The 27,071-nt window shown below is 42.0% G+C and overlaps 1 protein-coding gene across 2 annotated transcripts in view; it reads left to right on the forward strand.

Moving 5' to 3' along the window:
- The window catches only part of Psme4 (proteasome activator subunit 4), a 124,025-nt gene that overhangs the window by 36,020 nt on the left and 60,934 nt on the right, over nt 1-27,071 (forward strand). For both annotated transcript variants that reach the window (XM_023703556.1, XM_004643409.2), the window contains exons 16-35: nt 400-467; nt 798-1,013; nt 1,616-1,773; nt 3,356-3,451; nt 11,007-11,062; nt 12,844-12,900; nt 13,358-13,413; nt 13,504-13,602; nt 15,047-15,109; nt 15,230-15,325; nt 16,646-16,777; nt 17,378-17,587; nt 19,574-19,710; nt 21,660-21,713; nt 22,031-22,160; nt 22,983-23,064; nt 23,715-23,868; nt 24,278-24,347; nt 25,148-25,273; nt 25,680-25,832. In XM_023703556.1, the coding sequence (XP_023559324.1) occupies nt 400-467; nt 798-1,013; nt 1,616-1,773; nt 3,356-3,451; nt 11,007-11,062; nt 12,844-12,900; nt 13,358-13,413; nt 13,504-13,602; nt 15,047-15,109; nt 15,230-15,325; nt 16,646-16,777; nt 17,378-17,587; nt 19,574-19,710; nt 21,660-21,713; nt 22,031-22,160; nt 22,983-23,064; nt 23,715-23,868; nt 24,278-24,347; nt 25,148-25,273; nt 25,680-25,832 (2,213 nt within the window). The remainder of the gene's footprint in view (nt 1-399; nt 468-797; nt 1,014-1,615; nt 1,774-3,355; nt 3,452-11,006; nt 11,063-12,843; nt 12,901-13,357; nt 13,414-13,503; nt 13,603-15,046; nt 15,110-15,229; nt 15,326-16,645; nt 16,778-17,377; nt 17,588-19,573; nt 19,711-21,659; nt 21,714-22,030; nt 22,161-22,982; nt 23,065-23,714; nt 23,869-24,277; nt 24,348-25,147; nt 25,274-25,679; nt 25,833-27,071) is intronic.

The raw sequence follows: 27,071 nt of genomic DNA on the forward strand, positions 1-27,071 counted from the left end.
AAAAAAAAAAAAAAAAAAAAAGTATCCCTGAAGCAGAGTTTCTCAATTATTAGAAAAATTAAGGGGGGAATTTTTAAAAAATTTTATGTATTTACTACAGGGTCTCACCATGCAGATTGGACTCGAAGTTGGTCTCCTGTTTTCAGCCCCCAAGTGCTATGATTACAGGCATGCGCCACCACACCCAGTCTCATTCACAGTCTTGGGGGGTGGCAGGGCCTGGCCTTGCCTGGCTTGGTATGGTATGCTGGGGGTCGAACCTGGTCTCTGGATCTGCCCAGCAGGCACTTTAATCTGCTGAGCTGTCTTGGCTAGTCCTAAGTATAAATGTTTTTTCAAATGATGTATTTAGTTGGATGCACCGTTTTTATCTCCCTGATACTATCTTGTCATTGCTAGATGATGACGTATTGAACGATGAGGAACTAGACAAGGAGTTACTGTGGAATCTTCAGCTTTTATCTGAGGTATGGTAAATCTTCTGAAGAAAATATTACAGTGAAAATGTAACTTGTTTTGGGGATGTAGCCTTTTCTGAGAACTACTTTTCTATTTAAATTTTGGCCATTGATCAAACGAGTTCCTTTTAGGAAGCAGTTCAGAAATTTAAGTAATGTTGTCTCTTTACAGTGTTAGGTCCTTTTTGAAGGATGTAACTGATAAATGAAACCCTGAATGCAAAAGTTAGATTTGTTTTGTTTTTTACTATGTTAATGGCCAAACACTGAATTTTGTAGTAATTATTGATTTGTAATCTTTTAACAAAAATATCTTGAACCGGCCTTTATCCCCTTTAGATTACGCGAGTGGATGGGAAGAAGTTGCTTCTTTATAGGGAGCAGCTTGTAAAGATTCTCCAGAGAACCCTGCATCTAACCTGTAAGCAAGGCTACACCCTGTCTTGTAACCTCCTGCATCATCTTCTTCGGTCCACGACACTCATCTACCCCACGGAGTACTGCAGTGTGCCAGGCGGCTTTGATAAGCTGCCTCCTGAGTACTTTCCTATCAAGGCAAGCATTTTTAATAAATTAAGATTCAAGAATATGTTGGATTCTTTTTCTAAGGGATTCGAAGTATTGGGGTGTGCGCACATGTGTGTGAATAGTGGTGCTAATTTTAAAAAAATACATTATTAAAACTGTTACTGGAATGTGTTAAGCCCAGGCTGTCTCACTTTGCATGGAGCTAGTACTCCAGTTTTCTGTGTGTGATGTCTTCTTTCCATAGCTGCATGGAATTTCATTGTGAAACTAATTAGCCCTCACCTAAACTTGGGTGCAGACTGAATTGTAGACTCTGTAAGTGACTCTTCAGAGAGAGTTTTTTCAGGTTTGATGATAAAAGGGTAAATTCCCCCCCCCCCCCAAACCAGGGATTGAACTCAGGACCTTGTGCTTACCAAGGAAGCACTTATTCCACTGAGCTATCTCCCTGACCCCTAGTAATTGGTTTTTAATGCCACTATTTTGCATATTATTTGCTGAGCTTTGAATTATTTCTGCATTTCCCTTTAAGCTTGTTAAATTGTGTGACTTGGGTGTTTAGTTTTTGTTTGTTTGTGATCTGTTTTTTCAACTTCCCAACTTGGTGAACAGATGCTCTTCTTTTCTAGGACTGGGGCAAACCTGGGGACTTGTGGAATCTGGGAATCCAGTGGCATGTTCCTTCTTCAGAGGAAGTGTCTTTTGCCTTCTATCTTTTGGACTCCTTTCTTCAGCCTGAGCTCATCAAATTGCAGCATTGTGGGGATGGAAAGCTTGAAATGTCTAGGTGAGTTTTCTTCTGTAGTCAGTTTTACTGACATGCAGGTGTAGACTATGAAAATACTTGTGTTTTTTTCTCTGTGTGTGGTAGATCGGGTGCATTGATTTTCTGGTTTTCTTACTCTTTTTTTTTTTGGCGGAGCCAGGGGTTGAACTCAGGCCCTTGCATTTGCCAGGGAAGCACTTATTCCACTGAGCCATCTCCCCAGCCCCCCTTACTCTTGTTTTTTACATCTTTTTAAGATGGGGTTTCACTGTGTAGTTCGAACTGGCCCTGAAAGCACTTTGTAACCCAGGATGGCCTTGAACTTGGAGTGACTCTCTTTTCCTCACCCTCTCTGCCTCAGCTCCCACGCACTGGGGTTCCAGGCACACACCTCCATGCCTGGCCTGATGCACTCACTTTGATATGTGCTTTGAAAAATCTCAGAAGGTCTATTTTTAGAAACCAATTAACATAGGGCAGAAAATGTAGCAAAATTTAAGCATTTTAAAAAGAAAAAATTGATAGTTATTTAGTTTTTCTTTGTAGTTTCTGGTAGAAACTTTTACTTAGCATTTTCCTTCTTTTTTTTTGGGGGGGGGGAGCTTTTTGAGACGGGGACATGCAATGCAAGCTGGCCTGAAGCTTACTTTGTAGCCCAGGCATGACTTGAACTTGCAGGGATCCTCCTGCCTCTGCCTCTGGGTGGTGGGCCTACAGGTGTGCACCACCAGCCCCAGCTAACAATTTCACTTTTTTCTTTTAAATCTAAGTAGGCGTATGCCCTTTGCAAGGAAATGCCTTTTAGCCTAGGCATGGATTCTACTGGTGGTATCTTTTCAGTATTTCACATTCTTGTTATTTAGAGAAATACCTCTGTGAGGCCATTCTTCTCTCTTCCACAGGTATTTAGCAAGAAATTGTCTTTTTGAGACCATTAGGCTTTTAGTTTTCAGTTGTTTTAAAATCCTTAAATAATAAAAAAATTAGGTGTCAAACTCCCTACGCACACTGAGGGTGGACATGGATGGAGAAATCTGGTTGCCTAGCATTGTGTACTGTAGTACATTAAATTGCATTTTGAAAGCAAAGGTTTAATTGGTTTTGTTCGTAAAGTTGGAATACACTGGCAGCATTTTCTACAGCAGCATTTCCCACCACTGTAAGCAGAGGTCATCCGAGACCAGTGACGGAGGACTGCTTCACAGAGGGTACCTTCTTTTCTTTTATATACTTGGTACAAGGTCTCAGCTTGCAGCACAGAGGGTGCTTTCTCTTGTGATTATTTGGACCCTGTTCAAATGCAAGCAGGTCTAATATTAGCAGTAAATCTTTTTCTTTTTCCTCCAGTGCTGGGGATTGAACCCCTCGGGGCTCATGCGTTGCAGGCAGCCTCCCTACTGAAGAGTGACATCCTCACCCCTAATTGTCCTCTGCTAGTATCGGTAGACTGTTAATTGAGTTGGTAAAATGAAGACATAATTTTGTATATTCCCACTTGATTTTGTATTGTTTGCCTAGTATTTTACTTTTCACCATAAACTCTAAAATCTTAGTAAATAGGAACCTGAGACTCTTTCGTAATGCTATTTTTTGTCCTGTCCAGAGATGATATTCTGCAGAGTCTGACGATAGTGCACAACTGTCTAATTGGCTCAGGGAATCTCCTGCCTCCGCTGAAAGGAGAGCCAGTTACTAACTTGTAAGTCAAAATAACTGCCTTACGGTTTTTCCTGTTTCTATCTGCATACTTGTTAAGGTTTACCACCTGATAAGTACTGGTATATTGGTACTGCTGTCATTTCTGTATCATGTTAACCTTTTTTTATTTGTGATTGTTAGGTCCAAAGTACTTAAGGCACAATTAACATCCTAAAGGGCTTTTTCAGATTTTTATATTACTTTGAATGGCTTCAAATGTTGATCAGTTTAAAAGTATCAGTGTGGAGACACTGAATTCATGTGCTAGTTTATTGAAGATACTCTTCTCTAAAAAATTCTTTTTACCTGCAGTGTTTTATTAACAATTGTATTTTTTAGTAAGTTTCTTTTAATATTATCCATTATGAACTTTTTACCACTGTAAAAAGGTATGATTTTAATTGCTTTTCTACATATTATTTATTTTTATTTTATTTACTTAATCTATTTTTTGTCTTTTTTTTTTTTTGCTCCGAATGCCTTTAGGGCAGGTTTGGCTGGCTTGAGTTGTGGGGATCGAACCACAGCAACCTGAGCCGGACTGCTTTGTTGAAGCAGCCACTTAAAGAACTGAGCTAAGGGGCAGGCCCCCCAATATATGGAACTCATTTTTCGTCAAAGAGGCACAGGGTTCTGCAGCTGAAGACTCCCCCCCTCCCCCCCCCAACCAGGGATTGAACTCAGGCCCTTGTGCTCGCCAGGCCAGTGCTTATTCTACTGAGCCATCTCCCCAGCCCCTATTTTTTGTCTTTTTGAGACATGGTCTTGCTATGCAGTTCAGGCTGGCCTTGAGTTGACTTTGTAGCATAGGCTGACCTCGAACTTGCAAAGATCCTCCTGTCTCAGCCTCCTGAGTTTTGGGATTACAGGCATACGTCACCACGCCTGGCTTCCACTTATTTTGAGTAAATGTTTCAGTTTGACCTGCTGTTAATACCACCATTAAGCTGAACAAACTGAGAAACAGTGAACTCAGCAGTAGGTATACTCAATTAGAAGTTGAGAGATGTAGGTTGGAAGTCTTTCCCGCAGCATTTCTTCACTCTGGCCAGTTAGTGAACACCGAATAACAATGAGTAAATAACTCCTAGCTCCTTCAGAAACAGACTTACTTGCTGATTGTGTAACAAAACCCTTTTTCAGCTTCAAAGAATAATTTTTAAATATAGCTTGATTTTGTTGAGGGCCATAATTCCTACTTCCATAATTATTTCCACCCCCATAGTACTGCTTATTTCACTCTTCCTACACATTGAGCTTTTTAAGATTGATTAATTCATCATAAGGAGAAAAAGTAGGGTCATTGTAGGTAGGGCAATCTGTTTTAGAAATTTGCCTAGGAATTTAGTGAATTATTTTAAAAACATTTGTGGGGCCGGCCAGATGGCTCAGTGGATGAAAGCTCCTGCTTAGGCAGACGCAGTGACCAGGGTTTGATCCCTGGTGTGCTGTGCTGGCCCTGCCCATGGGGCACGCTGAGATGGTGACTGAGACTGGGCATGGTGGCGTGTGCCTGTAATGCCAGTGCTTGGGAGGCTGAAAACAGGATTGCTGTGATTCAGATCTGTGTAGTGAGAGACCCTGTACTAAATACATAAAAGAACATTTGTTTCCTGCGTTTTGTATTTGGATGAGAACAATCTTACTGAAAAAAATTTTTTGTTAAGTGAGATTGATTTAAATAGCTTTTGTTTTTTTTAGGTACGGGGACCTTGTATTTTGCTAGACAGGTACTCTGCCACTGAGCTACATCCCAGATCCCTTAAATAGTATTTTAAGTGGGTGTAGTGGTGCACACCTGTAATCCCAGCCCTTGGGAGGCTGAGGCAGGACGATTGTTGTGAGTTTGAGACCAGTGTGGGCTACATAGTGAATTCAAGACTAGCCTGAGCTACACAGCAAGACCCTGTCCCAAAAAGATCAAAAACAACAAAATCTCAGTATTTTAAGATGCAACTACCGTAGTTTTTCTAATTCTTTTTTCCCTTCAGTGATCTTTAGTTTGTGACATTCAGTAAGAGCTTAATCCTCTTAAAATGTGCAGCAAGCTATTCCATACTTAAGAAATTCGGCATATCAGTACGTTGACTTTGGCTTGAAAGTGCTGACAGGGAGAAGTGTGTCTGTGTATCCCAGTAGTTGGGTCGAGGAGCAGAGGCGTGTGTGTTCTGTGTTAGGAGCCTGCGGCCCAGAGTGCTGCCGGGAGGCTCGCGGCTCTCCCCGGCAGTTGGTGCGCACTGTGCGGTGACCTGAAGAGGGAGCTGGATGCTCTGAAGCGTGTGTACTGGTGATTTCTTATGTGGTGAGGTACGGTTTCAATAAGGAAAAAATTAAATGCTACATAATTAGTCTACAATAAGTTATAAGCTGTAAAATTGTTACTAGGTATTTCTTAGTTTTTCCAGGAAAGATAAATTTAAGCTATAAGTTTTGTGTTCTAGAAGTTTCACATTTCGAGTGAAAATTTAATATAAAGCATAATGCAGTTAATTAAAATATACTTAATGACATGCTTATAGAGTAAAAGTAGGCAAAATATTTCTAAGAATAATAGAAAAATGTTAACTTCAGTTTTTAAAAATCCCATTTTTAAGGTTCTTCATAATTATGTACATATATGCAGGATATAATTAATGTAAAGTAGAATTAAAAATAAAATGTTTTCACAGAAAGTAAAATCTCAACAAAAGTATTAAAATGTTAAAAGCGCTTTTGCATTCATTTGATTTAAGCTTTTGGTGTGGTGCTAGGTGTGGAACCCGGGAGGATCTTTGCACTCAGCTATGTTTCCCACCCTTTAATGCATTCATTTTGTTTATTTTGAGGCAGGGCCGTACTACATTGCTGCACGTGCTCGCTCTCCTGAGCTGTCTCCCCAGCCCTTACAGTCTTCTCAGTTTAAGTGGATGGTTCCGTTCTCTGAGAGAGAGCCACACGCGTCCTGAGAAGGGCCAGCGTCTGGGGCACACAGTGTACAGAGGTTCTCAGCAGGCCACTTTGAACGTGGCGCAGGAAAAGATCACTGGTAGAGATGTCAGCCACGCATAGGAAATAGAGAAAAGTGTCCTGGACGGAAGGAAAGGAACAAGCAGTTGTGAGAAGCTGCAGCATGGCTGTACATCCTGCTTGTCGCGCGCTTGCGGCACTTCCTGGCTCGTAACAGTGCGGCTGTGAAGTTCAGAGAAATATTAGACCAGCTTGGGGAAGTACCTAGCAACTCAGGTTTTTTTTTTTCTTTTAAGTGTTCTAATTATGTAAATTATTCTAGCTTTTAGAATGCTTTTGAGTAGATTGCTTGGTATGCAATTTGCCTTTATGTATTGGAGTGCAGTATTTGTCTTCTGGAGAGCTGTGGTCCTTACAAGCAAGGAGCTTAGTTGAGCTTTCCTGCAAGAATCTAGAGTGCGTGGAGTGGTCTGAACCTCCAGGGGAAGTGGCTACATTTGAAGCCCTGGTCTTGTGCTATGTGATTAGAGACTGACAAAAATAAAAAGCTGAACCCAAGTTTAAATGATGTGATTGATGGTACACTCATGCCTTCGGGCTTTTAGCATATGGAGTTCCTAAGGAAGATCTTTACTTACTGTAAAGTGCACTCTCAACCTTTGGGTCTGGAGGATACTTAAGAGTAGTATATTTTTAGCTCAGGACAACTTAAAATTATTTGAATTTTTACCAATTTTGTTAACTACAAAACTGAATCTTAAAATGAAATCATCTAATTTTGCTTTCAGAACCTTGGATGTTTGAAGAGAAATATTAGTGGTATAATATGTAGTCATAGCTCTGCCTTCATAGATACAGATCGAGAAGCTGGATTATATCTTTCCAGGGTCACATAGGAATTTTGGACTCTAGGGCTGGGGAGATAGCTCAGTGGCATAAGGCCCAGAGTTTGATCCCTGGTACCAGGAAAAAAAAAAAGAATTTTGGACTCTAGCCTTTAATCTTGAAATTGTCAGTTTTTTCTTTACAATCCGTTCTCTATTATAATCTTTTAGGTCTAAACAACTAGCAGAAGGTGCAAAACCAAACTAAAACAAAAAATCTAACATCTTAAAAACAGGGTTACTCAAGGTAGAGGAATCACCATTTTTCACCTCAGAATACTTCTCTGTGCTCCCTTTTCTCTGATAGACCTATTAATCGTTCTTAGGATCTCAGCTTTTCCTAATTTTTCACTCAAGGAAAAAAAAAATCATTCTTCAGTTCTAAGAATGAGACCCTGTCATTGGTACGGGAGAGGATGGGTCCCTTGTGCGATGGGGGCAGGGCTAGCTAACCTCTCTTGGCGCCTCCAGGAAACGACCCAGCTCTGCTGGGGCCGCTGCGCACAGGGAAGGAAACAGTTACTACTCCGCGGTGAGTAACCCTGTTTTCTGCTTTCTTCATCTTCTGTTGCATTGATTTTTTTTTTTTTTTTTAAGCTTTGTGTGTCAGATATACAAATAGTTTCAAATCTGAGTTAATTTTAATTCTAGTACGGTGTATGTAAAGTTTTCCTTTTTCAAACAACCCTTTGGTAGAGTAAGAGCCACCCTGTCAGTTTTGTTTACGGCTGTTCTTGCTGTCTGGTATTGAACTGGCCAGCAGATCACCACAGTAGGACAGCTGTCTTGTGTGTGTTCAGCGGGGGGGACGAGTTCTATAGGGGCTTGATTTTACGTCTTTTATGTTGTGTTCATGTGGGAAGGGTACTTGGAGAAAGACGGGATGTTCTTTTGCTGTGCTTGGAAAGAATTTTATATTACTGCTTATAGTTTCATGAAAATTCACCTACTCTTCATTACATATTTATACTGTGTATTTTGCTTTTATTAATAGTCATTTTTTCCCACCTGTGATTATTTTATAGTTCTTCTCTAATGAGACCTCAAGAATATTGCCATCTAGTAGTACAAATAACCTAGTGGTGGAAAATTCATGTTTTTAGTGCACAAATATGTTGACACACTTTGTAAAAGTAAACTAGGCCTGGCGTTGTCTGGGAATTATGAAACTCATTATTATTGTATAGATGGTATTAACTTATAATATTCTGTATTGGGGTTATTTTTCAGAATTACAACGTTTCTTGGGGTTAAGGGACTAATGTAGAGTTGAATTTGAAAGCAGTATGTGTGTGTGAAGAATGCCCCTTGCTTTGCATTGCTTCTGCAGCTTTTAATCAGAGCATAGGTAGGTCTGGGTAGCACCCTCACTCTGTAGAATTAGAAGAACAATTTCCATTTTGTCTTGATTTGTTTTTCGCTCTGCTGGGGATTGAACCACAGGGGCTTGCACATGCTAGGCAAGGGTGCTGTAGCTGAGCGGCCTCCTTAGCCCAAGAGCAGTTCTTCGTTTAAATGAGTACAATCTAGGCATGTGGAGACCGATAGCGTGGCCACAGAAAGATTCTCAGAAAGACTTTTCTTTGGTGATGCAGAGTTCTTTTAGAAAAATCATTCATCTAAAAATCAGAAGAAATACAGTTGATAGAAGAAATTTGGAATAAACTATGTCAATCCATTTGGAACTTAATTAGCAGTAGATAAGATTAATCCAGTTATGGCTAATACATAAATATGGATAAAGGAGCTTGTGAATAACAAAATCAAAGCTGAGATATGTAACTTTCTACATGTACGGGAGATGTGGAAGCTGTACTTGGATATTTTAAGATTGTAAAAGGACAAGCCATTTTATTTGAATATATTACATTATATTTTAAAATCTTATGCAAGCTGATAAATAGAATAAATGCCAAGCGTTACTCAAATGTTCTGGTAAGAAAGCTATTCAGAGTAAAACCTGGGCTTGAGAAATTAGTATTCGGCCTCTTGAGAGGAAACTTGTTTTTAAATATGATTGTATCATGTTGGTGTTAGTGGAGCCAAAAGTGCACACAGAAATACTTTTTTTTTTTTTGATACAGGAGAAATTGTGAGGAGTAATTTACTTATGAGAAGATTGCTTCTTTAATCTTGTTTGTAAGAGTAATGTGACTAAAGTTCATGCTTGCTTCATTATTTCATTGGTACTAGGTATGACGGGTAAGCTGCGGGTAAGCTGCAGTTGTTGTTTCTGCTTCCGAAAGCTACTTAGGCTAAAGGCAGTCAGTTGTACTTTGCTTTAGAAGAACACTTACATTGTGGCCGTTAGGTCCCTTCTCGTGACATACCTGTGTTACCTGAGCAGTTCTTCTCTTCTGGTGGTGAAATCTAGTGTCTATACAGATTCAACTTCTGATTTTTCTTTTTTTACTACGATCTAATACAAACTTCCAAGATGCTTGAGTTTGCAAGCTGTTGCCAAAGGTTGAAACTTTATAGAATGAAAGCCACGTTTTAAGAAATTTCAACTTGAAAGTCTTAAAAAGCAAAGTGTCATTTTACACCAGAAATTAATAGTGAGCTTTGAAGGAAAATAAGGAAAAAGAAACCATTCTTTCTTTGTTATTCTTTGTAGGTTGGCTTTGAAACTTCAGGCTGTGTATTATGTTGAAGATACAAATAACTGGCATTGTAGAAATCGTAACGTTGTGTTTTTACCTTTGTTTTAAAGCTACATAGTTCAAAACTGACAGATGTTTAATTCAGCTGCTCTGGGAGTTACATGATTTATAAATAGTACTTCCTTCATTATAAGCACTGTGTAGTTTATTAATGTTTAATTATAACAACAGTTTCTGTTTATTACCTCCATGTTGGATCTGCTTACCCTCATGTTTCCTTGGTATTGATGTCTATATTCCTCCTCTTGGAAAGTATTATTATCATGGTTTAAAACATGCTGAATTGAATCTCAGTCTGAAAAAATGCTGAAAAATTAAAGTAGCTCTTTATTGATGAAAATGTATATTTGAGATATGTAGATTCTCCTATAAAATATTTATACCTAAAAGTTGATTTTTAACTTTTCAGTTAATTTAACTAACTAGATCTGGTTGTGGTAATCCATTTCTTTGTAGCAAATATTTAAATAGGAAATGAAATATTTTTTCATGTGAATTTCTTCAAAAGTAGTGGCATTTTGCTGCAGGTGTTAGGAGTTATCACCTTTTTTCTGCTGTTTTCTTTTTTTAGGACAGGTCTCGCTGTGTAGTTTAGGCTGGCCTCAAAGTCACGGTGATCCTCCTGCCTCAGCCTTCTGAGTGCTGGGATTACACGTGTGCGCCACCACACCCAGCTCGGGTAATGATTGTTGTAAAGAAGGTTGTCTGCTGTTCATGCTTCAGTAAAATAGGATTTATTATACAGATGTGAAGTTGAATCTTCGTATGAGTGATAAAGGTTTATCATTGATGTGTAATCCTTTATATGTAAATGCTGAAGTATCAGTATTGTTCCTTTGAAAGGTGAATTTTCCCTCTGAAGATACAAAATTAACATTTTCTTCAAGGTAATATGATTCTTATGCACATAGTGATCTTCAAAAGTATAAATAATTAAGTTTTGAAGATCTGTGTTAGAAAAGCATTAACCTTTTTAATTAAAACATTCTAGCAACAGAACTTTACCCTTTGATCTGCTGAATTGGAATGATCAGTAAATACACTCACTCTTGTTTCTATACAGGGTCCCGAGCATGGTGTCCTTGGAGGAGACTAAGCTGTACACCGGGCTGGAGTATGGTATGTGAGCTGTAGTGCCGTGAGCCTGCACGTGCTGCTTTTCTCTTTCCTTGATGATCTGTAAGGCTTAAAATGCAGTACTTTTGTAGTCTTTTTTTTAAACTTTGGTACATAAACTTAATAATAAATTACATATTGTCGTTTTTTCCTATTTCTGAAGAAACTTAGGAAATTGTTATATGAAGAACAGAGAATAAAAGAGCCAGGCATGGTGGCACACGCCTGTAATCCCAGTACTCGACAGACTGATGCCGGAAGATCAAAGCCCAGTCTGTCCAAAAAAGGCAGTAAAAGATAGAAACTACAGTTTGGCAAGATGGCTCACACCTGTAACGCCAGGGAGGCTGAGGCGGGGGTGGAGGGGGACGAGGCTGAGGCGGGGGATAGCCATGAGTCGGAGGCCGGCCTGCACTACATAGCAAGACTTTGTTTGAAAACACAAACAAACAAAGAGATTGAATCAGCAAATTCAGATGCTGTCGTCTATGTACACAGACAGGCTTTCTTCTACATCTTAATGTGAGCTTACCTCTGAGTTGCTGTTCAGACTAACACACTTGATGGGAACAGGGGCACTGCTGCCTTTACAGTGTAATAATCTGTGTGTGTCATAACGAGTTAAGTGTTTTAGGAAGACTGATTTTTGTGCCATTGTCGATTGAGCCCAGGCTGCCACATTGAACTACATTCCTAGTTCCCTTCTCAGTTTTTAGAGGCAGGGTCTCCTACATTGCTCAGTTGTCCGAGCTGGGCTTGAACATGCAGTCCCCCTGGCCAGCCGCCCAGCTCTGGGTGTTGAGTGTGGACCACCACAGCCACACTGGTTTTGTTTATTAAGGTGGTGGGGCCAGAATTGAGCTTGCTGTGTGGCCGAGGTTGGCCTCAGCTCTGGTACTGGGATTGGAGGCGCGCACTGTTGTACTCTCTCTCTGTGTGTGGGTGTGTGAGATGCTGGGAATTGGGCTCCACTCCACACACCTGCTAGGCGGGCATCCTGCCACATAGCTATACCTGTCCCTGAAATTCTGTGTGAGTATTTATGGAAAACAGAGCTGGAGATGTCGCCCTGGAATGAAAGACTGTCTGCTTAGCATGCACATGGTTCTGGGTTCAGTCTCTAGCACAACCAAAAACAGTGTTTTGTGTTGTTAATGTTTTCTGCGTTTAATATTATTGATTAAAAGTCCACATGCTTTCTTACCAGTGTGTTAGAGTTGGCTACATTCATTAATTATTAAGGTACAGTTTGTGTGGTTTGGATTTGTGGCCTTCAAAGCTAAGAGGCCTTGAAATACTGGCAGAGCTGGTCTAGTTCTCTCCTCCCTGCCTCCTTCACTTCCTGCCCTTTTATCAGTAGGTGTAGCTATGTAGTGTATGTGTGCACTGACAGGGTCTTGCTCTGAGTTCAGCCCAGGCTGACCTCAAGCTCAAGGTGATCCTGCCTCAGCCTCCCAAGTGCTGGGATTAAAGGCGCTGACTGCCACTCCTGGTCAGCTAGTTACTTTTTTTTTTCCGGCTCGTCTTTTTGAGACAGGGTCTCACTATAGAATTCAGGCTGCCCTTGAACTCACAGCCATCCTGTATCCTCTTTCCTCAGCCTCTGAGTGGTGGGATTACAGGCCTGCACCCCATGCCCAGCTCAACTAGTTATTTTAAATGTCAAGGTTTTGATTTTTTTTGGCCAGAATTCTTATCACTTCCTAACACTATTCAGTATAAACTTCAATAGCCTGAGGAATATTCAGTGGCTAAAATGCCTTTTTTTCTTTTTTACAACACAGATCTATCCAGAGAGAATCACCGGGAAGCGATTGCTAGGGTCATAAGGAAACTTCTTAGTAAGTACTTATATAGATTTATTTGCAGTTATTTAGAAATTTTACTGTGTAGCATTTATGCTTTCATATAATGTGTTATGTTCCAAGTGGTGAAAGTATTTGGACTTGTTTTGGTTTTGGTGGTTTTTGTTTTTTTGGTACCAGGGATCAAACTCAGGACCTTCTGTTTGCCAGGCAGGTGCTTATGGGGAGGTAGCTTTTTTTCTCTTTACTTAATTGATAGATTCAGGTTGTTATGTAAGAATTGAAAAAAATTATTATTATTCTTTTGGTCTTTTTGAGATAGTCTCACTCTGTAGTGCAGGCTAGCTGAATTCACTTTATGGCCTAGTCTGGCCTAAAGCTCAAAGCAATCCGCCTCAGCCTCCCTCCTGAGTTTTGGGGTTACAGGAGGGCATTATGACACCCAGAAACGTAAAATACTTTAACCCAATTGTTTTTTCTTTTCCCATTGTAGAACATATACTTGATAATTCAGAAGATGATACAAAGTCTTTGTTTCTTATCATAAAGGTACTGTTGTTGTTCTGTACTTCGATGATTATTAATCTGGTCAGGATTGACTTTATGGCTTACATTAAAATTTGAAATTTTTCATTGCAGATTATTGGAGACCTTTTACAATTCCAAGGATCTCACAAGCATGAATTTGACTCCCGATGGAAAAGTTTCAATTTAGTAAAGAAATCAATGGAAAATCGGGTTAGGATTTTCTGTTTTGTTCTGTTGGTGTGGTTATCTAACCCAGGACCTTGTGCTCGGCAGGCAGGTGCTTGTGCCCCTGAGCCGTAGCTGCACCTCTGCTCAGCTGTCCCCAAAATGCCTAAGTTAAGGGAACTATGAGTACACAGAGTAAGGTCACTCATAAGGAAAAGGAGTAGATTTTATATTTTGTTTGAGGGCTAAAAAGTGTTTTACTTATTAATGCAAAATTGCGTTTTTTCATGATAATTTCTAAGTTCCCACTGGGAATTTCTTTTTTTTATTTTAGGGAAGGGTCTACAGAGTATTCCGGGTCTCACTACTAGTTCAGACTCGTAGTGATTCTCCTGTTTACAGCATCCCAAGTGGTGGGATTACAGGTGCGCGCCACCATGCCCAGTCTCAGTCGCTGTCTCAGCACGCCCCGGGGTGGGGCCGGTTCTGCAAGCCTGGAGATCGAACCCCAGCCCCTGCACCTGCTTGCAGGCGCTTTAGTCTGCTGCACTATTTGGCTGGCCCTCACACTGGGAATTTGGACAGCACTATTATGATGTCTTATAAAAACTTGAAGAAATGAAAAAAGGAAGAATTAGGTTTGGCTGTTGCTTTGTGTGAACTGGCAAAATGTGTTAATGTATGCTTTAGTAGAAATGAGTCGGAGCCCCCTCGAGCGCGTGGAGTGCAGTGCCCCGCCCTGCCAGGAGCCGCAGCAAGGTGGAGTCCAGGGAGGGCCGCTAGTGATGCCGACCGCGAAGCCTGCCACTGGGGCTGCGAGCGTGGCCTGCGCGCCAGCGCAGCGGGCTCCTGCTTTCCTGCTGTGCGAGGGCTCGAGCCCAGGACTGCATGGTAGTCCAGTGCCCCTAGGCCTGCACGTGGGTCTGCCTGCAGTCTTCAGCCCCCCATGGTCGGGTTGCTGTTGCAGTCCAGTGAAGGACCCCGACTGAGTTGGGTCACTGGGGTGATGACGGGGGTGTTGTTTTGCAAAAGAGGGATTTCTGGGTTGACTGACATGATAAAGATGTGAAAGGAAGAAGTATTTGAGCCCCAAGTGCCTGCCTGTGTGCCTTTGATGACACACTGGACTATGGGTAAAATGAGCAATTTTAGAAATATAAAAGGTGGTACCTAGAACAAACGTGCAGTTATCACGAAAGGCTACTCATAAGGTGACAGAGTCGTGCAGTTATCACAGAAAGTTGGCTAACCAGGTAGGAGTCAGCGTGGGCCCTTTCTAAAGCCAGATGTTGGTGCTGTCAGCCATGAAGTTGACTGAGATAGTGTATTAAGAAAACACAAGCCTGGTGCTTTCAGAGTGAGTGACAAGTCCCGCCACTCGCCAGCCCACTGTGGGCCTTCTGGGAGCTCGGCTTCCACCCGGATGTCAGAGGAGCCGGGCACTGAGGCACTGGAGGTGGGTGCTGACGTGTGCTGCTTTGCTTTCCAGCTGCACGGGAAGAAGCAGCACATCCGAGCGCTGCTCATCGACAGGGTCATGCTGCAGCACGAGGTACGTGTCTTCTCCTCACACGATGGCCCTGGAGACAGGTCTTGGAGTGAACCTCAGTGTGGGTTTTAGTCCTCAGATGAACTTGCCACGAACTCAGCTCCAGTTTTCTTGTTTTCTCAGCTACGAACGCTAACTGTTGAGGGCTGTGAGTACAAGGTGATACATCGGGATATGATCAGAGATCTCCTGCGGTTGTCTACCAGCTCATACAGCCAGGTTAGCGCATCTCGCCTTTCTGCCTCTCCCAAACCCTCGTTAATGTGTGCAGTCTAGATAGCCCTACTCTTAACAGTGGAGTTTAAATATTCCTGCTCTGGGTCACACAGCTAGAAAGTACGAAAACCTCTTAATTCCCCACCTTGAGCTCACATTGGCTTCAGATTTTAAACCTTCCCCCTCCCCATTTATATTTGGTACAGGGTCTCACTGCGCAGCTTGGACTGGTAGTGATCCTCCTGTTTTCAGCCTCCCAGCACTGGCATCAGAGGTGTGCGCCACCACACCCAGACTCTTCCCCCAGCTCAACACTCCCTGGGGGCAGGGCCAGCCTGGCATGTGGGGAAACTTTTTGAAAATAACAGCATTTAATTATAATTAAATCTTTGTTTCTTTTTTTCCTCCCCTTTGAGAGGACTGACAAATCAGACTTTTCTTTCTAAACTGGGTTTCACTATGTAGTTCAGGCTGGCCATAAACTCACTGTGTAGCCTAGGCTGGCCTCAGACTCAATGGGAAGGCCCTCCTAGGTACTGGGATTATAGGTGTGCATCATCACACCTGGCATTAAATCTGATTTTGAAGACCACACTTGAAAGGCCATTTCATTACTCGTGGTCATTATGCTTGGGTTTCCGGGATTTGCTGCTGTGTGACTTGTGGAGTCCATCTTGTAAGGTAGCATAGGACCAAGAGATGATCTCCGAGCACGGAGATCTAGAAAAAAGAGTCGTGTCTCACTGGTTGCTGTCTTTGTAAAGTACTGTAATGTAAATTAGGTGACTAGCTTTTGACTCAGATTCTTTCTGAAGTAATGGTAAAAGAGTTTAAAGATGTGCCTAGTATATTGCTTTTAATATAATACATTATCCCCTTATTTAAACTAGTTAGTAATAAATTTATACTGCATCTTTTTGTTTACAGTAAAAAATGTATGAGGCTGTAGTTTACATCAAAATGGTTTAGTTTTCTTTTGCTTGAATTTCTTAATTTTTGTGTGCAAGAACAAAAGAAGAAATCTGATTCTTCTTACCAAGAAGACAATGTTTCCTAGATGATGGCTCACTTCTAGCTGTCACTAGGGAAGTACTTAGCAATTCGAGTCAGTCTCCTCTTCCCAAAACATGTGAGCCAGTGTAACCCAGAGCATGTAGGGTTGCAGCTGGCGTGCTTTGCTGGTGGTGATCTGTTCGCCTTGAGGGCTATGTGCTGTGGTGCATTTTTCTCTTCATTTGTCAGTTTATTTTTGATAGTTAATTTATAAAATCTTTTATAGTTTGCTTACTGTGTAGTGATTGTTTGCTTTTAATACTTGTCCAGGTCAGAAATAAGGCGCAGCAAACTTTTTTCGCAGCCTTGGGAGCGTACAACTTCTGCTGCCGAGACATTATTCCCTTGGTTTTGGAGTTTTTAGAACCTGGTAGACAAGGTGTCACACAGCAGCAGTTCAAGGTACAGATTTCTCTGTTTTACTGCAAAATGTTTCAAATCTGTAGAAAGTTGGAAGAGATAGTAAACATCTGCGTAGTTGCTGCTCAGATTCTGTTGGCGTTTTTTTTTGCTTTTTGTTTTTTGTCTTTTTGAGACAAGGTCTCAATCTGCAATTCCGACTGACCTTGTGCTCACTTTGTAGCCTAGGCTGGGATTACAGGCGGGTGCTAATTTTTGTTTGGGTACTGGGAATCAGACTCATGGCCTCATGCTTGCTAATACTGCAAAGTAAGTCAAAGACATCAGCAACACACATAGTGTAGTGATTGATGGAGTTACTTAGGACAGAGACAAGATAGGACCTAGCTAATGACAGTGTGGAATTTGCTGAACAAACGGATTGTGGGGCTTCTGCTAATGCCCAGGAGCAGCAGAATAGACAAGGAAAATGTTTTTTTATAAGCAGTGGCATACTGTTACCATAGAAAAAGATAAAAGATGCATTCATGGATAAATGGATGCAATTTCAACATGTTAATGCAAATTTTAAAACAACATGGATAAATTAGCTATAACTAAACAGTGCCTCTTTGTTTTTTATAAAACTATTTTTTCCTGCAGGGTGCCTTGTATTGTCTCCTTGGAAATCACAGTGGTGTGTGCTTGGCAAACCTTCACGACTGGGACTGTATTGTACAGACGTGGCCTGCGATTGTTTCCTCAGGGCTTAGCCAAGCAATGTCGCTGGAAAAGCCGTCCATAGTGAGACTGTTTGATGATCTTGCAGAAAAGATTCACAGACAATACGAAACCATTGGTCTGGACTTCATGGTAAACAAATCCATTTTGTCATTCAGATTTTGTTGTTTCATTCAGCAAGACTACCTTGCTGTTTAATATTTCATTTATTTTTTCAATGACCATTGTCTTGGCCTTTGATTGTAACTTTTTTTGTTTCAAAGATTTTTTTTTTTTTTTTTTTTTTTTTGTACCAGGGATTGAACTCAGGACCTTGCGCTTGTCAGGCAGGCGCTTATGCTGCTGAGCTGTATCCTCAGCCCTTGTTTTCCACTTTGTATTTCTGAGAAAATTACTGAAGCTAACAGGATAGAATAGTGAGGTAGCACATATCTGGGAGAAAGCTAGGTCATTTTCTACCAGGAGGTAGCAGTAGGTTATTCCATTGTTGTATGTACCATTATTCCTTGTGTGTTCATGGCTTCCTTTTTTCAGAGGTGAGTATTGTCATAGTTACTTTTTTTATAGCTGAGACAAAATAACTGGCACCCAAAGTTGAAAGAGAAAAAGTTTATTTTGGCCTGCAGTTTGTAGAAGTTTCAGTTCATAATCTACTGGCTCCAAAAGCAGGGTGGCATGATAGAGGGGTATCACACAGGACAAACAGTCCAGGGCAAGCAGACAGGAGTCGGCAGAGCAGCAAGCAGAGCTAGCGACAGTGACAGCCCTCTTTTCTGTCTTTTGCATTCTCATCCTCCAGGTGTGTAATCCTCACACCCCGAGTGGGGCACCCTTATCCCCAGCATCACACACTGTAGATCCAGCCACTTCTGAAAGCCCCCACCTGGAGCTGTGTTAGGCTTTGCGGGACATCTAGATGCACACCGTAATAGTTGTCTTTTAGGCTCATAGCCATACGAGCCAGGCATAAAGGATTGGCAATTGGGCTCATAGTTTAAAGTATAGAATGGGGCCTAGGAATATAGCTCAGTAGAATAAGCACTTGCCTGGCAAGCGCAGCGTCCTGAGTTCAATCCCCGGTACCGCAGAAAAATAAAAAAATAATAAAGTATAGAATGTTAGAAATGGGTGATTTGACAAATGAAAAAGACAAGAACATAACAGTTCAGTGGTGCTGAAATGCACAGGTGTAGCAGATCATTTAAGAACCTTGCACAGGGCCAGCCAGATAGCTCAGCAGATTAATGCGCCTGCTTAGGCAGACTCAAGGGCCTGGGTTTGATCCCCTGCGTACACTGCAGGCCCCCTGTGACTGAGACTGGGTGTGGTGGCGCGGGCCTGTAATCCCAGCACTTGGGACGCTGAAAACAGGAGGATCATTATGAGTCTGATTTGTGTAGTGAGACCTGTAGACCCTGCACTAAAAGAGCTTTACACAGATAGTCACAACCTCCAGAATGTTACAGTAAAGAAGAGTGTAATGGTTGAATTCTCCTCTTCCCTAGAGAATCAATGAATGGTGTACTTTTGTCTCATGGTTTAGAAACTACTGCTCTAAACGTATTCCTGGGAAATAAAATAGTCTTGCTATTTACAGCTACCATTACATTTTTTTCATTTAAATTGAGGCTAATTCACGTAAGATCTACCCTTTTCACTGGTATAGATGTATCCCTGTATGTTCACAGTGTAGATTTACACAGTTATTTAGCTGCCACCAATCTACAGATTTTCCTCACCCAAAAAACAAACTTTGTTCCCAACAGCAGTGACTTGTCATTCCTCTTAAGGGAGAACACTGATCTGTTTTCTCACTGTGAAGTTGCGAGTTAAGAGGCATTTCATATAAACAAAATACGTGGCTTGTGTCTGCCTTCTTTCTTTTTTGCTTTATTTTTTAATTTGAGACAGGGTCTGGCCGTGCAGTTCAGTCTGGCCTTGAGCTCACATTAGTCCTCCTGCCTCAGCATTTCATAGGTGCCCGGCTTACAGGCGTGTGCCTGGCTGTGTCTGCCACCTTTTACTACCTTAACATTTTTGGGATTTATCCACATGGTACGTGTTAGAATACTTTGTTTTTGTTTGTTTGTTCTTCCTGCTTTTCTTTTTTTAAATAAGATTCCAGAGTCCTGTGTTGCAATAGCAGAATTACTTCAGCAGTCGAAAAATCCTTCTACCAACCAAACACTGCCTACCCCAGAGAAAATTAAAGGAGGATTTCAACGCCAACAAGAGAGGAATGCTGATGCCCTGAGGTACTTGATGGTCTTTTAATATAGGCGATGTTTTGGATAGCAGATATTTAGTGAGATGTGGACGTAGCTGACTACTTAATGTCTTGTGAGAAGCTATGAAAAGAATTTGAAGATGATTACTACAAGCAGTCCTAATTTTCACTCATCTTTCTTTATTTACTTTTATTTATTTGTCTGTTTAAGACAGGGGCTGACTGTACAGTCCAGACTGGCCTTGAGCTCATTGTGTAGCCCAGGCTGGTCTAGAACTCTCAACAAGCCTCCTGCCTCAGCCTCCCAAGCAATGGGATTACAAGTATACCCCACCATGCATGGCCTAATTTTTGCTTTTAATTATAAAAACAGAAAACACACATCTTAAAAATGAGTTTCTTTCTTTCTTTCTTTTTTTTTTTTTTTTTTTTTTTTTTTTTTGAGATACCAAGGCTTGAACTCAGGACCTTGTACTTGTCAGGCAAGCACTTCTACTGAGCTATCTCCCTGGCCCCCAAAATGAGTTATTTTTATGGGCTGGCGATATAGCTCAGCGGACTAAAGCACCTGCTTAGACAGGTACAGGGACCAGGGTTCGGTTCTTGGCATGCCATGCCAGCCCCGCCCCTAGGGCGTGCTGAGACCCCCAATTGAGACTGGGCATAGTGGTGCATGCCTTTAATTCCAGTACGTGGGGGCCTGAAAACAGAATCACTATGAGTCGGATCTGTGTAGTGAGACCCTATAGACCCTGGACTAAAATAACATTAAAAAAAAAATTATTTTCTATATTGAATCTTCAGCATGTATTCTGGTTTTTTGACAGTAATATATGAGGCACAACTTAATTGGTACAGATCCGTCATTAAACACCAAGTTCACTTGTGTGGCTTTATAGCTCTTCAATAATAATTTTTTGTTTTGATTTTTCAGGCTGTTTGAAACAGGGTCTCTATATTCCAGACTGGCCTTAAAGTCACTGAGGCCTCAGTCCTTCTGCCTCAGCCTTCTGAGGGCTGGGATTACAGCCATGTAGCATGGTGTCTGCCTTAGTAATGATTACTCACAGTCACATCCAGTGTCAGGGTATTAGGAAGCCGGGCCTTTTGGAACCAAGGCAGCTCCCTGAAGCGAGCCACGCTTACCTGATTTTCTTTGCCACTCACTTAGTATGTGAGTGTTCCTACCTGCTGTTTTCTGAAAGTATTTACTTGCTAGAGATAGGACTTCCCTGTGATGTCCAGGGATCTTCAGAGCACTTGGGCTCAGGTGATCATCCATGCTGAGCCCAATGCGCACATCAGTGTCTGCCTTTTTTGTTTGTTTGTTTGTTTGTTTTCTTAATTTTATTGAGAAACAAATAGCAATGAGACAGTTTCAAATCAAATTGGTAGGACAGTTTCAATAATTAACACATTGCATACATGCTTCCTAGTGGTTAATTGCTGTACAAGATGCGGACTTGATATCCTATTTACAAACACCATTAGAGCAAATCCCTCTGTTGTTTGGATTTTTGTGACAGGGTCTTGCTATAATAGTTCATGCTGGCCTTGAACTCACTGTGTGGCCCAGGCTGGCCTCAACTCCCACTGGTCCCCATGCCTACCCTCCAGCATGCCTTCTGCAGTATCTTCCTCAGGCAGGAGGCCCTTGTCCCTGCCCTGCGTGTTCCGGGTAGCCAGCACACCTTGCTCGGCTGGACGCTTACGTGTACTTTCCAGCGCGCTCGGGTGGGCGGGCTCTGGGCCGTGGTGCCGTCCTGCTCGCTTTCCCGGGGTCTCTGCTCACACCTCGGCCTTAACTCTGTGGTTCTTACCAGTGTTTTCTGTAGGCTGGTGGTGCGAGTCGGGGAAAGAGAAATTTGGCCAGATTATGATTTATATCACATTATTTTATATTTATCTGAGTATTGTAGTAAAGCGAATCATCACTTGATTTTGTTTTTTTTTTTTTGTGTGTGTGTGTGTTTTAAGGAACTATGAAAATTTGGTCAACGCGTTGCTAGATGGTGTGGAACAAAGAAATCTGTGAGTATAAAAAAGTTCTCTCTTCTTCCTTAGCTTCCTCCTGCCCCCCCTTCTCTTTTCTTCTTCCTCATCCCCTCCCTCCCTCCTTTTCTTCCTTGTGGGTAAAGTATCAGAGGGCCTCATGCATGCCACAGGAGTGCCCTACCACTGAGCTACATTATCAACCCTATAAAAAATTATTCTATTCTCAACACATTTGTCTTACACAGAGCTGTTGTAATTCTTGGGAAGAACAAAATTATGTATGAAGCACTTTTTTCTTAAAGATTTGGCTTTGTGGTGAGTCATGTGGCCTGGCTTTCCCCGCCCTCTCCCAGGCCCTGGAAGTTTGAACACATAGGAATTGGTCTTCTGTCTCTGCTCCTGAGAGATGACCGTGTGCTGCCTCTGCGTGCTGTGCGGTTTTTTGTGGAGAATCTCAACCACGATGCGATTGTAGTTCGAAAGGTAGATGTTTCATTTTAGCTACTGAGTTTGAATTCTGAAATACTTACATCAAAGTCTTTACAAATAATGCATAACATAATGTGTTGAAGTATGTACATATGAGGGTGTGTTTGGCACTGCGCAATTCAACACTGCAAGTATGACAAGGAATATGTTCTAGGCCAGTGACAAAGGCTGACTTCAAAAGGTAGAAAATTAAGCTCACAGTGTTTCAAGAGGGACAGTTATCTAGGGTACAACTTGTAGGTTTTGCTGTCAGTGTTAGCACTGAAGTATAGGAGAGCTGCTAGCCTAGTCTAGTGCACTGTAGACAAAACTCAAGGAAACCCTAAGCTGGCATGGGAAGAATGAGTGGGGACTGATTTAATGAAGGGCCAACTTTGGTGGGCCTTGGTTTTGGTTTTGGTTTTTGTTTGGTTTGTTTTTTGTTGTTTTTGAGACAGGATTTTGCTGTCCTTCAGGGTGGCCCCTACATTCAGCCATGGAAAGGGGCCGAGTTCTTAGGCATAGACTGGCCTGGGTAAAGGCTCCAGAGTGTGAACTGTGTGACTCTTTCCCTTACCAGGGCTGCCCCACTCCCACTGGGAGCCCTGAAGGTTGCAGGGCGAGGGGTGGAGTCCAGCTTTTCCTTGGTTAAAGTAGTCAGCTGTTGAAGAGGTGTGTAACCCCCCATGCTAGGGACTGAGCCCAGGACTCTGCACTGACCCACATCGTTTACCCCACCCAGCCCACTAAATTGCTCAGGCCGAGTTTGAGTGCTGGGGTTATAGGCATGCGCTGCTGTGCTTGGCTTGTTTTTTAAAACATGTACCTTTTTTCTAGATGGCTATCTCAGCTGTTGCTGGTATTCTCAAGCAGCTAAAAAGAACTCACAAAAAGATGACCATTGACCCCTATGAAATCAGTAAGTATTGTGCTTTTCAGTAAAACTTAGAAAATTTTGTTGAAAAATGCAAATTATTGTTCTTGACCTCAGACTTTTTTTTATGGGTGTCGATAAACAATGTGAAATAATGCCAAAAAATGAAATAGTTGGCATATTAAAAACTAAGGATTAAAAAATTCACAAGAAAATAATGAGTCTTGAGGCAGTTGAACCCAGGACCTGTGCATGACAGGCGAGGGCTCTACCTGGGAGCTACGCCCCAGCCTTATGTGGTCGTCTTTGAGGGCATTTAGTAGCTGCTTATCGTAAAAGCAGAGTTACTCTAGTTCCTTTTTTTAAAATTTTTTATTTTATTTTATTTTTATTTTTTAGGGAAGGGTCTACAGGATGTTCAGGGTCTCACTACTAGATCAGAGTCGTAGTGATCACACAGTTTGCAGCCTCCCAAGAGCTGGGATTACAGGCATGTGCCACTGTGGCCAGTCTCAGTGGCCATCTCAGTACACCAGCGGCAGGGCCTGGCGCGGCAGGCCTGGGGATCGAATCCTGGTCCCTTAATCTGCTGAGCTATTTAGCCGGCCCTAGCAGAGTCAACACTAATTCCTTTGTTTGAAAGTGGAGGATTAATTATTGGCTGAGTGTTTAATTAGCTGTCTCTCCTTCCTTAGGTGGATGTCCTAAACCTGCCCAAGTTCTTGCTGGTGATAGGCCTGATAATCGTTGGTTGCATTATGACAGCAGCACTGTACCAAGAACTAAAAAAGAATGGGAAACAAGTTGCTTTGTTGAGAAAACTCACTGGGGCTACTATGCTTGGCCAAAGTGAGTGCGAGTTCCTGCACCTATGAAGTGGGCCCTGCGGTTTTGTCGCGCTTGGCTTTCTGGGGAAGTTGAGAGGAGCCCGCCAGTGCTGAGCTCCATTCCTACCTCTGGGCGGCTCCTGGCCTCCCCCACACTGTAGGGCACTGAGGAGGAGGCTAATAGCCGCTTTGCGTTGTGTTTCATCTGTCAGTAACGCAGACCCTGGGCCAGCCCCGAGGAGTGCTCGCCTCTCTTGTTTGCAGTGATGTCACCAGGACACAGCGATCCACTGTATTGTTAAGGCTGAGCGTGCTCTAGTCTCCGAACATGGCCTGCAGGGCTTAATTGCACACCTTGTAATGCTTTCTGTCCGGGATGCTGTGGTATTTTTTTCTGCGTATATTACAAATCTGCATTCTTAACTGTGCAGGAATATGGTGGTTTATGCTGGTGTGGAAGAGCAGCCTCAGCTTGGCAGAAGCAGGGAGGACATGACAGAGGTAAGCGCTCATCTCTCCGTGCTTGCAGATGCCTTTTATTTTTGGCCCCTGATTTATTTCAGTCTTAGTGCAGATCTTTTTCCACACTGTGCGGTTTCAGTGTAGTGCAGAACAAGTGCAGGGGGTGTTGGCTGCTCTCCTAGGCCGCCCGTGCCAGCCGCAGCATCTGGGAGGTTGCTCTCAGGTTCTGCGCGCCCTCCGTGGCTGCTGCGGATACAGTCAGCAGTTCCCTGTCAGTTCTGAGTTATGCTTATGGAAGGAGAAATGATGAGTTAGTTTTAGGTTTTTGTTAAGTGCAGATGGTAGAACACTTGGTAAGTGGGTGTTTATAGCTTCAAGTCCAAACCTCTCAGTCTTCACTGAGCTTCCTGCTTTCTCAGGTGGAAAGATAAGGGCTTTTACTGTGGATATTAAAGGTTGTGTAGCTGATTCTGAGCAGTTTGCCTTTTAACTTAAGATGTACACATATGGAAATGCCTCGTTGGCGTTTGGCTTCCAGTTGGGCAGTTTCACAGATTATGCAAGAGCGCAGGAGCAGCAAGCCTTCACTTCCCAAGCAGGCTGGCTGTTGGTTTTAATTTACGACTTCAAGGACGTGAAGGACTTGGCTATTTTTATGTACGTAAACGTTTTTAGGGAGTATGTTGTGTGGGGTCTAGAAAGCCTTGTTTCTGTGAGAACTAAACATTCATTAGAGGAAAGTGACAGGCTCTGTTGAATCAAAATCGTATTTTAACCTTTTAGAGTTATGTTCTTAAAAGATTTTAAACCCTGAATATTCTTTTTCTTTAACTTTATAGGCAGAACAGATTATATTTGATCATTTTTCTGATCCTAAATTTGTTGAACAGTTAATTACTTTTCTATCTTTAGAAGACAGAAAAGGAAAAGATAAGTTTAATCCCCGACGTTTTTGCCTCTTTAAGGTAACTATATTATTTATATACTCTTTATAAAGTTTAGTTATTATTTTATTTGTAAATCATAAGTTTATTTTAAATATGTGATCGAGGTTTTAATTTCACCATCTGTTTTCATTGAAAATGACCCTTTCATTGCTCTTAGCTAGAGGTCGTGAAAGAAAGGCAGGGACCAGGGAGATAGCCCTGCTTTTTTAAAGCATAACATTTTTAAGTTCAAAACAAAGTCTTAGTTACATTATAACATAAAATGGCAGTAGTTTTACCATTTTAACTTACATTGTTAAAGTACTTAAAGTACTTGCTACTAAAGGGAGGCTTGCTTAGAATTGTTGAGCATGGTAATGGCGAATAGTAGTTGCGTATTGTAATTGAACTGAATGATACTGGATTGATGTCTTTGCTTTTGTAGGGATTGTTTAGAAATTTCGATGATGCCTTTCTGCCACTCCTGAAGCCCCATTTAGAACGGTTGGTTGCAGATTCTCACGAAAGTACCCAGCGATGTGTTGCAGAAATTATAGCCGGCCTAATCAGAGGTTCAAAGCACTGGACATTTGAAAAGGTGATGTCATTCTGCAGCAGTTCTTTGTTAGGGATACATTGTCTATTCAGTGAGCAGTTCCCATGTCCTTTGTTACTTGATTTGTAATGCTTGGTTCCCTAAGTTGTGTGGTATACATGTGTTGCTTTAGAGTAGACACCATGGGGCTGGGGAGATGGCTCAGTGGAATAAGCGCTTCCCTGGCAAGCACAAGGGCCTGAGTTCAATCCCTTTTTCCACACACACACACACACAAAAAAAAGATTTAGAGTAGACACCACAAATTTGTGGTCGTTAGGGGTCATTTGATATCTTTACATTCTTACTTGTCGGTATTGTGGGGAGGTCAAGATACAGTATGTTGAAGAAGAACAGCAGGGATGGATGTGAGAAGAAGAGTAATGTTTGGTCTCCCCTGCAAAGGAAGAAGGTCCTGAAGTCCGCCCAGGTCTTCCCACCATACCCACTGCACCGCCGCGCCGCGCCGCGCCGCATGCAGTCCTCTCCCACTGGAACCTTCTCAACCTCTTTGTTCATCAGCTGCCTTTCTAGTCTTGTATGCAGTTTGAGTTAAAATTCCCTCTGTAGAGTGTCACTGTATTTAAGATTTGATTTCACACTTATGCCCTAATTTTTTTGACTTTTGGGGGTTTTTTTTGCTCTTTTTTTAAGATAGTTCAGGCTGACCTTGAACTCAGTTTGTATCCCAGGCTGGTCTTGAACTTGCAGCACTGGGATTACAGGCGTGCACTTCCATGCCCCCCTCTTGTGAACGTTAGCATAATGTAAGTAGAGATACTGGTGTATTTTTAGATGGCCTGTGAATACTTACACTTAAACAGTTTTAGGCTAGTATTCAGTCCCTGTTCAGTGAAACAGTTTTGTTTTTTTGTATTTTAGGGAAGGGTCTACAGGGTGTTCAGGGTCTCACTACACAGATCAGACTTGTAATGATCTGCCTATTTTGCCTCTCAAGAGCTGGGATTACAGGCGTGTGCACTACCACGCCCAGTCTCAATCAGAGTCTCATTCTCAGCACGCCCTGGGGACAAGCCTACACTGCAGGCCCAAGGATTGAACCCTGGGCCCTTGCACCTAATCCACTGAGCTATTTGGGCGGCCCTTCACTGAAACAGTTTTTAAAAGGCTGTTTTTATAATCTATGTCTTGGAATTTGGATTATACCTTGCTAATTTTTGTATTAAAGTATCATTGCCTTTAATTGTAAAATTCAGTCAGATGACTTTAATAAACATTTAA

This window comes from Octodon degus, unplaced genomic scaffold, assembly GCF_000260255.1.
Source record: "Octodon degus isolate 3935 unplaced genomic scaffold, OctDeg1.0 scaffold00174, whole genome shotgun sequence".
Classification (NCBI taxonomy): Eukaryota; Metazoa; Chordata; class Mammalia; order Rodentia; family Octodontidae; genus Octodon; species Octodon degus.